The sequence below is a fragment of the Aedes albopictus genome, chromosome 3, assembly GCF_035046485.1.
Source record: "Aedes albopictus strain Foshan chromosome 3, AalbF5, whole genome shotgun sequence".
NCBI lineage: Eukaryota > Metazoa > Arthropoda > Insecta > Diptera > Culicidae > Aedes > Aedes albopictus.
The window spans coordinates 252200485-252213320 of NC_085138.1; the positions used below are offsets into that span (position 1 = coordinate 252200485).

The window sequence follows — 12836 nt, forward strand, 5'->3', positions numbered from 1 at the left end:
TGCCTCGCTTCAACGTAGTGTTCTTTGAGCTCTTCAACAGTTATTAATTGAAGGGCTTTCTTTGCCTGCCATTGCATGAATTTGTATATTGTGAGGCAAGTACAATGATACACTATGCCCAGGGAGTCGAGAAAATTTTCCCGACCGGAACGAGAATCGAACCCGCCGTCTCCGGATTGGCGATCCATAGCCTTAACCACTAGGCTAACTGGAGACCCTCAAATTGGTATAAATAAAAACAAAAATATGTTTCCTCTGCTAATTCCCCCCAATCCTCGGTACCCAATTACGTAATTTACGTTTAGTCCTTTACTATCAGATCGGTGTAACACGCTTAACAAAATTTACACAAAAGGCCTTTAAGAAAGCCGCAGTGAGCAACAAATCACAGTGCAGGTAACGCAGCTGAACCTGAACCACTGTGATGCGGCTCAGCAACTGCTTTGTCAGGCGGTTTTTGAGTGGGAGACGGATATCGCCATCATTTCGGACCCATACCGAGTACCCGCCGGCAACGGCAACTGGGCCTCGGATGGGACCAGGAAAATGGCGGCGATATGGACGACGGGTAAATACCCCGTGCAGGAGTTGGTGTCTACTACCTATGAGGGCTTCGTGGTCGCCAAAGTAAACGGGGTCTTCTTCTGTAGCTGTTATGCGCCTCCGCGGTGGCCGATCGAGCGGTTCACGCAAATGCTGGACCGCTTAACGACCGTGCTAACAGGGCGAAGGCCGGTGGTAATAGCGGGTGACTTTAATGCCTGGGCTGTGGAATGGGGAAGCCGTTTCACGAGCCAGCGGGGTCAGATCCTGCTAGAAACACTGGCCATCTTAGATGTCGACTTGGCTAACGTCGGTACCAAGAGTACCTATAGTCGAAACGGAGCGGAGTCAATTATTGACGTGACCTTTTGTAGTCCTGGCCTAACAAGTAGTTCGAACTGGAGAGTAGATGATGGCTACACTCACAGCGACCACCTGGCGGTTCGCTACAGTATCGACTACAACAACAGCAGACAGCGGATAGAAGAAGAGGCGGCTAGGCCAAGGCCAAGCCCTCGTAGGTGGAAGACATCATACTTCGACGAAGAGGTATTTAGGGAAGCGCTCCGCCGTGAGCGAAACTTACTCGGTTTAGACGGCGACGAGCTGGTAGCGGTGCTCTCACGTGCGTGTGATGCGACCATGCCTAGGAGAGTCCACCCTAGAAATGGGAGGCCACCGGCTTACTGGTGGACCGACGCGATTGCGGACCTGCGCCGCGCCTGCCTACGGGCTAGGCGGCGGATGCAGCGAGCACGATCAGAGGAAGAGCGAAACGAACGGCGGGTGGTGTTCGCCGCTGCAAAAGCCGCGCTCAAGACCGAGATAAGAGCAAGCAAAAAGGCCTGCTTTGAGGGTCTCTGTCAGAGTGCCAATACGAACCCGTGGGGTGATGCCTACAGGATCGTTATGGCCAAGACGAGAGGTGTGATGGCTCCTACAGAGCAATCTCCAGAGATGTTGGAGGGGATCATTGGAGGACTTTTTCCGCGTCATGATCCTAGTCCTTGGCCTCCTTTCGTAGGACAGCCGGGGACTGGGGCTGGCGATGAGGAAATGGTCACCGATGTGGAACTTGCGGGGATAGCTAAGTCCCTTAGCGTAGGTAAGGCCCCAGGTCCGGACGGAGTTCCGAACCTGGCCTTAAAAGTAGCTATTGCAGAAGCTCCCGAGATGTTCAGGTCTGCTATGCAGAAATGCCTGGACGAGGGAGTTTTCCCAGAAGCTTGGAAGAGGCAGAGCCTGGTACTATTGCCAAAGGCGGGGAAACCACCCGGAGACCCGTCGGCATATAGACCAATATGCTTGATTGACACGGCGGGGAAGGTGCTCGAAAAGATCATCCTCAATAGAATGTTGAAGTTCACTGAGGGCGTAAATGGTCTCTCGAGCAACCAGTATGGCTTCCGGAAGGGGAGGTCCACCGTAGACGCTATCTTGTCGGTTACAAAAACCGCCGAGAAAGCACTCGAGCCTAAGAGGAGGGGAATTCGCTTTTGCGGGGTAGTGACTCTGGATGTAAGGAATGCATTTAATAGCGCCAGTTGGGCTGATATTGCTGATGCGCTCTTGCGTCTGGGGATACCGGAGTACTTGTACAAGATTCTCGGAAGCTACTTCCAGAATCGCGTACTAGTATACGACACGGAGGTGGGTCGGAAGTGCTTTCACATAACCTCAGGAGTCCCGCAAGGTTCCATCCTGGGTCCGGTGTTATGGAATGTCATGTACGACGAGGTGTTGAGGTTAGAGTACCCAGTGGGAGTGGTGATTGTCGGATTTGCCGACGATATTACGCTCGAAGTCTACGGTGAAACGATCGAGGAGGTGAAGTTGACTACCGACCACTCGATCAAGGTTGTGGAGGCGTGGATGCGGTCCAGAAAACTGGAGCTGGCTCACCACAAGACAGAGGTGACGGTTGTTAACAACATGCAGTCGGCGCAGCAGACGGAGATCAGTGTAGGAGAGTGCACTATCCTGTCGAAGCGCTCTGTCAAGCACTTGGGCGTGATGATCGACGATAAGCTTACCTTCGGTAGCCACGTCGATTATGCCTGTAAAAGAGCCTCCACATCTATTGCGGCACTGTCCCGGATGATGTCCAATAGCTCAGCGGTGTACGCCAGTAAGCGCAAGCTTCTGGCTAGTGTTGCTACGTCCATACTTAGGTATGGCGGCCCGGCGTGGGGTACCGCGCTAAGTACTGAATGCTACCGACGGAAGCTGGAAAGTACTTACAGGCTTATGTGTCTGAGGGTTGCAAGCGCGTACCGTACCGTGTCACACGACGCTCTCTGTGTCATTACTGGTATGGTGCCCATCAGCATTCTTATCAGTGAGGATATGGAGTGCTTCGAAATGCGCGGCACAAGAGGCATACGCAAGACTGTCAGGATGGCCTCTATGGTCAAATGGCAGCGGGGTTGACCCTGCCCGCCTTCCGAGGACAAAGGGAGTGGCGAGGACCACTCGGGAAACTGGCTAAGCGCCAGCATGCTATCGTGATGGACTCTCCAGAGCGAGTCATCGATGTTCGTTGCTGCTAGGCTACGGCAGCTAACCTTGAGGGTGCGATATGCACTAGCCCCTCTCTGAAGCAATACCTTCTTGGTGGTTCCGGAGAGACGTAGGGTTTGGCGACCATAGGAATGTGTTTTAGTGGGTCGAGGAGAGAGTAGTCCTGGCTTCTACCGGCATTGTAGAAGACGGCCTCATCCCCACACTACCCTAACCTTCCTGTTAGGGTGTCTGATGAGCAGATTTATCCCCCTATGGTTTAGAAGAAAAAAAAAAAAAAAAAAAACACAAAAGGCAATTTACACGGAAAAAAATACACGATAATGAATATTATTGAGTACCGGACTAGACTCACAAAATTTAATGATTTTCTTTGGTACATCGAGGTCTTGAAATTAGTCTATGGTGTCCCGATGAGCTCTCTTTTTTGCCTTTTAAATATTTTGGAATTTTGCAATTGCTTTAAGTTCATTGGGCTTCTCGATGAGGTTTGTAAGTTACTCAAAATATCTTTTCAATTTTTAGCTATAAAACTTTTTATTATTATGTGTGAAATTCAAATTCTTGCCCCACCGCTGGGGTAAAAGTTCGAATCTTGTATAAAATACATAAATTTGGTCCAATTTCCCAAATTGTAACATATTACTTCAATACTTAAGTAATAGAAATTGTTATTGGATGGATAAAATATTCTTCAAAGTTTGGTCTGAGTTTTACCCAAACTAAAGTCAGATTTCACACTCCGAAGTTTATTATTTATTGCAACTTTGATCGCACGATCCCAATTGTTTCGTTATATTTGGAGATATGTAATATGTGCATTTTACCCATTTATATAGATTAAGGTTTGTACCAGGAGTTGCTACATAAATCGAACTCTTGCCCCACTATGTGTAAAATATAATTTTCAAATCTATTTTGCAAAAAGTTATACGTGCCTTGCCAAAGCATCAACATAATAACGCCCCATAATAGAAACCCGAATCCAAATTCATTACAATGCTAATCTGAGAGAGAGGAGACAGCTCACTGACAGCCACGATGTTTACATGTTTTCTTCTTACAACTGTGTGCGCCGCACAATGGTTTGAAAATATATTTTTGATCAAAAATGATTTGCATATTGAGTTTGTTGCGCCAGAGCATGGGCAATAAATGGATTCGTTGCGCTGGTCGAGGAAAACTGATCATTAATATATCATCTTTTTTAATTACAACAAACGGAGCAAAATTCTAATAAGATCTTTTTTAAATTTGGCCACTCCACACCACCAATGTGCGATTTTTAGCTCGGTTCGCGGTGACAGTTTGTGACAGGTCCTCCTTGACATTAAGTCACGCAATCGAAGCCAGCTGTCTCCTCTCTCTCAGATGCTAATACATGTGTTGGAGCGCCATCATAAACTACAATGTTTTTTTGGTCAAAACAACTTTTTGTCATATTTTTTCGAAATATTCATAATTTTCATATTTTTTGGAGTAAAAGACTCTTATTTAAATTGCTTTCGAACAACCTTGACATCCAAAAGAAACAATTTGAAATAAACTCATACACTTTAAAAGTTTAAAAGTATTCTTGTCACACTCGAACTTTGGCCACATCTTACTCTATTCGTTTTGATCATTAATTCTTCATTACAGTAACAAAGTTAGCCATGAAAATGTTTGACAATTCTCAGGTCATTTTGACAGACCACACACATGCACGAAAAAGACGGATCATATATTCTACTTTATCGATCATGTTGCCGTCCTTTTCATGCTCATGTTAAATCTGTCAAAATGACCTCAGAATTGTCAGTCATGTTGAGGTTATGTTGGTTGGTGTAATAAAGAATTAACGTTGAACTTTTCGTCATTGAAATCATCGTCATCATCAAACATTTGAAAGCAGTTTTTTCGTTCAAAAGAAAAGTTTATGATATGAAAATATAATCACTGTACTCCACATGAGGAATATAATGCAGTGAATATATTTTCATGATCCTTGTTTTGATTTGCAGCGAGAAAACTGCTTTTTATTTTCCGAAAAATGATGACGGATGCTTGAGCCTTAAAGCTGTTAGAGTAGGGGTTGGCGGGGCATAATGAGCACCCTGTATTTTCACTGTAAATTTCTAAATGTTCAAAAAAAAATGTTTGAAGCTTCAGTATATCAAATCCAATGAACACATTTCTTTTTAATTTTTTGTCATGGCAACGTATGGCAACTATTTATCTAATCATACCAAAACAGAGCCAAACTTTCACTATTTTTTACTGTATCAAAGACTTTATCCTCTTTTAGAAATAGGTTGGTAGATCGATTCATAATTATGTAACGACTGAATGCATGTTGGCAAAGCATGTGATGGTTATATTTATTGGTAAGATTTTGCATATACAGGTAAATAAATAAACAGTTCTTACATACAATGTATGCTGCTGCAACAACTTCACGGTCACTTAAGCATTGCATATTGTACTTATCATTCATGCGCATCAAGATGGAAAATGGAAAATGGGCAAGGAACGTTGGTAATCTTAAACATCTAGCACCCATCATATTTACATATAAATTTTAAAACAGGCATAAACATCCGTTCAAAAATCAATTACTCTGAGCTGGTCTACTTCATTGTGTTACGATTCATGCTAAAACTTAGGAGCATTCATCCAAAAAAGTTTACGGGGAAGAAGGAAGAATGTAAAAAGGGGAACTTTGGACATTATGAAATTTATAAATGAAATTGACATGAAAGTAAATAATAAACTTTTTCGTTGAGCACCTCGACCGGAGATGAGGCACTGTTCATAAATTACGAAGACATTAACTAAGGTAATTTTGGGTCTTTTTTTCTCTTGTAGACGTTTGTTTTTCGGGGGTCTCCAGTTAGCCTAGTGTTTAAGGTTATGGATCGCCAATCCGGAGACGGAGGGTTCGATTCCCGTTCCGGTCGGGAAAATTTGCTCGACTCCCTGGGCATAGTGTATCATTGTACTTGCATCACAATATACTAATTCGTGCAATGGCAAGCAAAGAAAGGCCATCAATTAATAACTGTGGAAGTGCGCAAAGAACACTAAGTTGAAGCGAGGCAGGACCAATCCCAGTGAGAACGTTAAGCCATAATGAAGAATAAGAAGACGTTTGTTTGTCGTAAGGTTTTGAAAATCTACAGCGCTGAAAAAAGTAAAAATTTGCTTGTGGCTCGTTTCTAATCTTTGCAACCCGAGAATAAACGGATTTTGTTTACATGAGTAATGATGGATCATAGGGTATTGGTTCCTTTATTAAGCATGTGGCTTCCATTTTCATCCTACGAAACACAGGATTGAAGCGTTGTTTGTTTTGTTTTCATTTTTGTATTTTTGTTGGAAGTGAGCACGCATGAAAACAAAAAGAACGGAATCAATCAGTGCCGTCAGGGATGGGAACACTCACTTGCTTTTTTCTCAGCTCAGAAACGTGCAATCAAGAAACGATGTATATAGACGACTTTTGCCTTGTGGTTTTGTCTAAAACTTCGCCGAATAGAGTAGGGGTCGCACACGAATCCCAAAGTCGTGACAGAGCTGTGAAAGCGACTCTCCACGAGGTGAGTGTAATTTACATTCACCTCGTGGAGAGTTGCCTTTGCAGCTCCCTCACGACTTCGGTATGCGTGTGCGACCCCCACTCTATTCGGCAAACTTTTAGACAAAATCACTAGGCAAAAGTCATCCATACATCGTTTTTAGATTGCACGCTTCTGAGCTGAGAAAATAGCAAGTGAGTGTAACTCTTTGCAAGTGAGTGTTCCCATCCTTGGGTGCCGTAATCGCTTGTTTTCGAATAGGATGAACTTGGGAGCGTGAGATTACTTATGGGACTCATACCCTAGTTGATCACTTTTTTTTTTATTTCCAAAATGAAACCAACAGAGGCACTACAAGCTTCATATGAAATGACTCTAACCAAGGGTTTGTTTACAAATGTCATTGCACTGGAGGTACCTACCTAGTTTCAAAAAGAGTTTTCTTTTAGTTTCAAAAATGAGCATGAGCATAAGCATGAGTATAGATGACCGTACAATCCGTTGTTTTCCCGGAGTGTATATTATCTACATGGTGTTGGCATTGGAAATGTCACGCGGGAGGTGTTTTTTTCAGCGAAGAAAATTAAATTTAATGGGAAAACAAATATTTCCGCCAACCTGCCGCAAAAAAAAAACATTTTTTTTACATTTGTTTTTAACATAACCTGTCATTGGGGATTGAAAGATTCATCAGTAAAACATCTGCTTATAAATTTTCTGATTTCGTGTTAAATATTTTAGTTTTGACATACCTCTTCGGTGCCGAGAGAATGGTCAGTTTTATTGACTTAGAAATAAACAAGAAATATGTCTACAAGAGTCAACATAAAATAAATCAAAAAGAATTTCACATAGTTTTTGAATGAGCAAATCTGTTTCAAATTATGTACCATAAACCGGGGTCAAATTGATCAGCGGGGTGAAATTGATCATTTGGGTACTACATTGTAATTGCATACCAGCAGGAACTTCAAAGCGTCGCAATGATCTCAAACTTCTTACCTCATCTAGTTCATAGATGTCTAGAGATGAGTTTAAACTTTTATTTTTTAGAAAAAAGTTAGTTTTGCCTTGTTTTTTTTGGAATTTTCTCACTTAGCTGAAATCATTGCTTCGAAACAATTGATTGCCACTAGGACTTCCCGTATTTTTTTATTTTAACATTTTTGTGAAACCTTGATTGGAAAGTTATGAAGCTATTCTTAATATGAATAAGTTAAAAAAATGTTCTTTTTTTTTGACGAAGAAGTCATTTATTGTAACAGAAATTACTTATTTCAAAGGAAATTGCCTACACACTTAAAAAATATTCGCGGGCTTGGCTTTCCGCGCACAGCCGACTACTCAGCAAACTCAAAAACTGATATCTCAGTTAAAACTGCATCTGTTAGCTGATTCTCAGCAAAACAGTTGCCGAACTGTCAAAGTTGCTGAGATCTCGGTAATGTTGTTGTTTGCCGAGCGCTCGGCTGTGTGGATCTCGGCGAAAGTTTGAGAAAATGCTGAGATCCCGGCATTTCAAATTAAGTGTGTATCTTTAGGCGTTAAGGTGAAGGTTGCTTGAGATCATAACAATAAGCTTGGATCTCGCTCTAATCACCTTCTCAACCACCCACGCAAAACAAACAAATCAGATGCCGCACAGTCAAGTGTAACTTGGTCAAACAAGCAAAAACAAATCTGATAAAATGAGCCATATTAGAATAGCAGTTATATATCTTTGATTTGTTTTGCATCCATTGAATTATTTAATCTGCTTACCGACACATTTATTCTTATAAAATATTTTAAAATTTATTCAAATTCATACTTTACCCAATATTGTCAGTGTAAATCCCATTGTGCGCCGTTTTATTTACGTTTTTTGACAACTCTCTCCTCTCTACTCTCGCATTCTTTCTCTCTGACCGTAGAAAACTACCGTGTCATGGGATGATATTAATAGATGCAATTTTAATTCATAAGCAACAATCGATAGTCCCGTTTCCCATTGCAATTACATTGATCGTATGATATTTAAAATAGTTACAATGATTTGCAGAAATACAGCCTTGTTTCTCGATAAACGTGTACAGTGATTTGATCAATTTTACCCTACGTTGAACAACACCACTCAGTTTCACGGTACGCTTTCCCGTTCTGACGAACCTCGATTTAAATTGATTCGGGTTTTCGACCACGAAAGTGGAAAACGCGTAGGTTTTTCGCGACAAACGGTTGATTAGTTGAAAGTGTGAATAGTTTTTAATAATCGATCAACTTTTCAGAGTGCTACGTTGTTTGGAAGATCAATAAAAAGTGATTTTAAAAAATGGGCGACTCTGACAAGGATGATAAAAAGTTCAGTGAGTTCTAACATTTTGGCACGAAATAGTGAAAATAATGTGAAAAGTGCAATGTAGTACTTCCCGACGGACAGGGATTATACTTGGCAACATCAAGTAACAACATGAGTGCATTTCTAGAAGGTAAGCTAGAAAAATTTGGATAATTTGATCGCCTACCTCCGTGCTACTCAATGACTGTGGTGAGGGGAGGAAAGGTGTAAGGGGTGAGTGGCTGCCATACTCGCTGCCATTTTGAAACCCTTGCAACTATGTCCTTAAGGTTGAAATTTCAAAATTTAATTCTGCATTTTAAGTGTCAAATTCACTTATTGTAGGAGTTTTGACGTGTTTATTCGAGTATAGAAGAGCAAAATTAAGTGGATAAGGATTTTTTTTCTTTTTAACCGATGCTTATTTGTATACTGATCAATTTCGTCCCAAAGTGGCATCTACTTTTTTTTTTGATTTTTGAAGAAATTTAACTAAAGGTTTAAATTTGTTGAACAAAATTCTGCAACATGGTTTCATGGAGATCCACTGGGTACTGATTTTCCAGAAATTCTTTTGGCAATTTTTGAATTCCCTGATAAAAAAGATCATAGAGATACAACAGAATGTATTGTTACAATACGCTGAAATGAATGGTAGTTTCCATTAATTCAATTGTTTAAAACGATAGAGTAACAACAGACTCTATTGCTTTACACCATAGCATGTATTGTAAATATCACTTTTACAATAGAAAATGGGGGTTGTTATGTATCTTTACCATAAAAAAAATCCAAATTTTCTGGAGCAATTTATAGTGTTTTTATTATTGAAATCTCCAGTGCCATAGATTTTATTGTTCACGTATTGTAGTTTCAGTAGAGCATTTTCAGCAGGAAAATAAGTACACAATATAATTTGTTGTTGAACAGTCAAATTTATCATTATTTAATGGTAGTTTATGGTGATTCTATTGGAATTTTTTATCAGGGTTGCCACTAATGATATCCGCAAAAGTTGTTTTAAAGTGATCAATTTGACCCCGGATTACGGTATAAGAATTCACATAATTTTAAAAGAATTTCAATGTGTAATTTCAACAAGCATTACTTCAGTTTTATTGAGGATAGCTTTCTGTCCGTGCAGCTTCAACTGTATTATGTGACCGATAATAACCATTTTTAGAAAACAAAAAACTGAGGAACAATGAGCCATTTCACGAGACGTTTCGGATCAGCTGATCGCTCATTTCACGAATGAAAATTTTACAGGGACAGCGTGAAAATTTTACAGGATGCAGCGTCGTACTGTGTGAGTGTTGATATCAATATCAACAGTGTTGTCATTTTGTAAAATATACTATAGGTAAGCTTAGCCTTGCTAAATTAGTAGACTCCACAAGAATGCATCGCAATACTTCGTAAATGGTCACCCAATCCTTTGGATGATTTTCTCCCGGGTATGCATATTGCTCCCGAATCCCCTACAATACATACACATAGCTTTTTTCACATGAGATGCATTTACTTGGAATTTTCCGTATTCACTCAGTTGCAAGTATTATATCTATTGATATTGATACACGTGTTCTTTACGTGGGTGAGCAAGCGGGCAGTAAACGGAAAATCAATAATCCGATGCTATTTTTGGCCATGCAAACGCTGGCGCTGTGATAGCGTTGTGGGGAGTTGAGGAAACTTAGCTGAGTTCCCAAAGGGGAACATAGGGTAATTTACACAACAAACCAAATGATCGCTGAAAGTGACCTGTGGATTACTATTGTTGAACAGTGCCTAAATTTGAATCTTGACAGGTAAACAAATAGGTATTTTTTATTGTTCAATTTAAATCTATAACTTCCGGTATTTTTACTAGTTTGTAAGGTTTTCTGGTGGTTTAGTTATCAACCGTGTGATTTCAAGGTGATTAGGAAGCACATGAAGGCGCATGGTTGTTGATGCCTATATGGTATCTATTTTAAGGGGCATCTACCTCATGGTAGATGGAATTTTGTAGCATTTCCGTTTTACAAACCAATTTTCAATTTTACAAACCAAATTGCAGTAAATCGAAGAAAACCGATCGTTTATCACTGAAATCGGAAAAAATCAGAAACTACATCTTACTCTAATTTCTCACTGTATCTACAGCGGAACTATGCACCAGTTTAAGGAATAGGTTTGTTTCATAGTGAAGGCAAAATTATTTTGTATCTGTTGAATTTTAACTCTAGTTCTAGAACTTATAATCATCAGATCGTATCTTTTTAAGCAATTGTGACTTTGAACGTTTGTCAAAAAATGTACGTTGGAGTAATCATCAATACTTTTGAGAAAAATATCTAGAAAAAAATAAGTTTTAATCAAAGCTAGCAATACTTTGGCTGAATTGATTTACAAAATGCTCAGAGGTCAATACTGTTTGTTACTTATCTCACTATAAAATCACTGCACACTACACACTTATTTTCAGAACAAATTCACAGACGATAAATTTACAAAGTTTTCAACTGTTTCATCCCAAAAAAATATATTAATTTTCGTTCGCGTCCTGTCACAAAAGTGCAGATTACCCCACGAACCCTCAATCGATTTCAATATCCAGCCCATCCCGTGCCCTTGACCATGACTGCGGCGGATAAAGGTTTTCGAACCTTCATTGATAACGTCGGAAGCCGCTTGAAAACGATATCACTCACGTTCCCTTTTGGGAACAAATCCAGCAGATAATACTCACAGTGTATCCTGATGGTCCATCGCTGAGCACAGATGTCGTTTGATACTGGTAATCCACTTCGATATATTTGTCACTGTAGTGCACATTTGGCGACACAACATTCAACGAGGAAGCCATTGTTATTAGATTGGATGATTTGAGCACACTATTCCCACCGCACTAACAAATGTCGCAGCACTTCGGTTATCCTTCGGGATCGCACTGGAGGAGGGTGTAGGTCCTATTTAGCTATAGAGCTAGAGCACTGGCACCTTCCAAGAGTTGGCTCCACACAGCTGCAAGAAGAACGGAGAACACGACTGCCAAGCACGCGAGTTGGTAAAGCACTGTCCAACGTGGACGGCAAAGCTCAACTCGTCGCTTTCCCGTTTGGCTATATGGGTCCCGGTAAATCAAGTTTATATAAGCACATAAAACGTCCCGACTTCGTATGGTGATGATATGAAAGAACACACTGACTGGATCGGATACAGGGAACAGAAACTGGAAGAAGGTGCTGTTCGGTTGCACACATGTAGATGGTTGCTCAGATCAGACCGATTCTTCCATAAGGCTCTACAACACTATATACTATAGCAACAGATGAGATCCAACAGGCGAGACCGCACTCGTTCGTAGAGGTGTTAAAATTAGCATTATTTTAGTTCTGGCAATTGCAGTTATATCAAACCTATAAATAATATATTTGTTTGAATAATATTTCCATAGTGCTATTAATTGTATTGGAACTTAATTAACACATCGCGGTCAATAACCAGGTAATTTGGTAGATCCTCGGTAATGGCTTACGGATCGAACGTTACTAATTAACCTTCACGTACCCGACCCCCGACAACTCATTTTCAAAATGCTGACATTTCGTCAATTTTCATCCGATGTTTTGAAGTCGCCCTCAATCGATCATAAACTGCGCATTGCATTGTCGTAGCTAGAGGGGAGGCCAGGGGGGCCAGGCCCCCCCAGAATCCACCAGACCAACCCACACCCCCCCGAAAATTTTTCATGACTTTATATATGGAAATAAGAAAAAAAAACTGAAAACCACTTTCGTGGTGACAAACATAGATCCACAGACAAACACACGTAACACCTTGAACGATTTTCATGGAAATCCATCGCCCAGTTCACACTACCATCACCTGGTGAAAAAGTTGCACGAATCACT

General features: G+C 40.8%; 1 protein-coding gene across 2 annotated transcripts in view; it reads right to left on the reverse strand.

The window, feature by feature from the left end:
- The window catches only part of LOC134291861 (inositol-3-phosphate synthase), a 32977-nt gene extending 20907 nt beyond the window's left edge, over positions 1 to 12070 (reverse strand). Inside the window, exons 1-2 of one of the 2 annotated variants that reach the window (XM_062860199.1) lie at positions 11923 to 12070; positions 11672 to 11891 (exon numbers count right to left, since the gene is read on the reverse strand). In XM_062860199.1, coding sequence (XP_062716183.1) covers positions 11672 to 11788 — 117 coding nt within the window. In that variant the 5' untranslated portion in view covers positions 11789 to 11891; positions 11923 to 12070. Of the gene's footprint in view, positions 1 to 11671 lie in introns of both variants that reach the window. The other variant, XM_062860198.1, reaches the window with a different exon arrangement.
- Between the last annotated feature and the right edge of the window lie 766 nt (positions 12071 to 12836).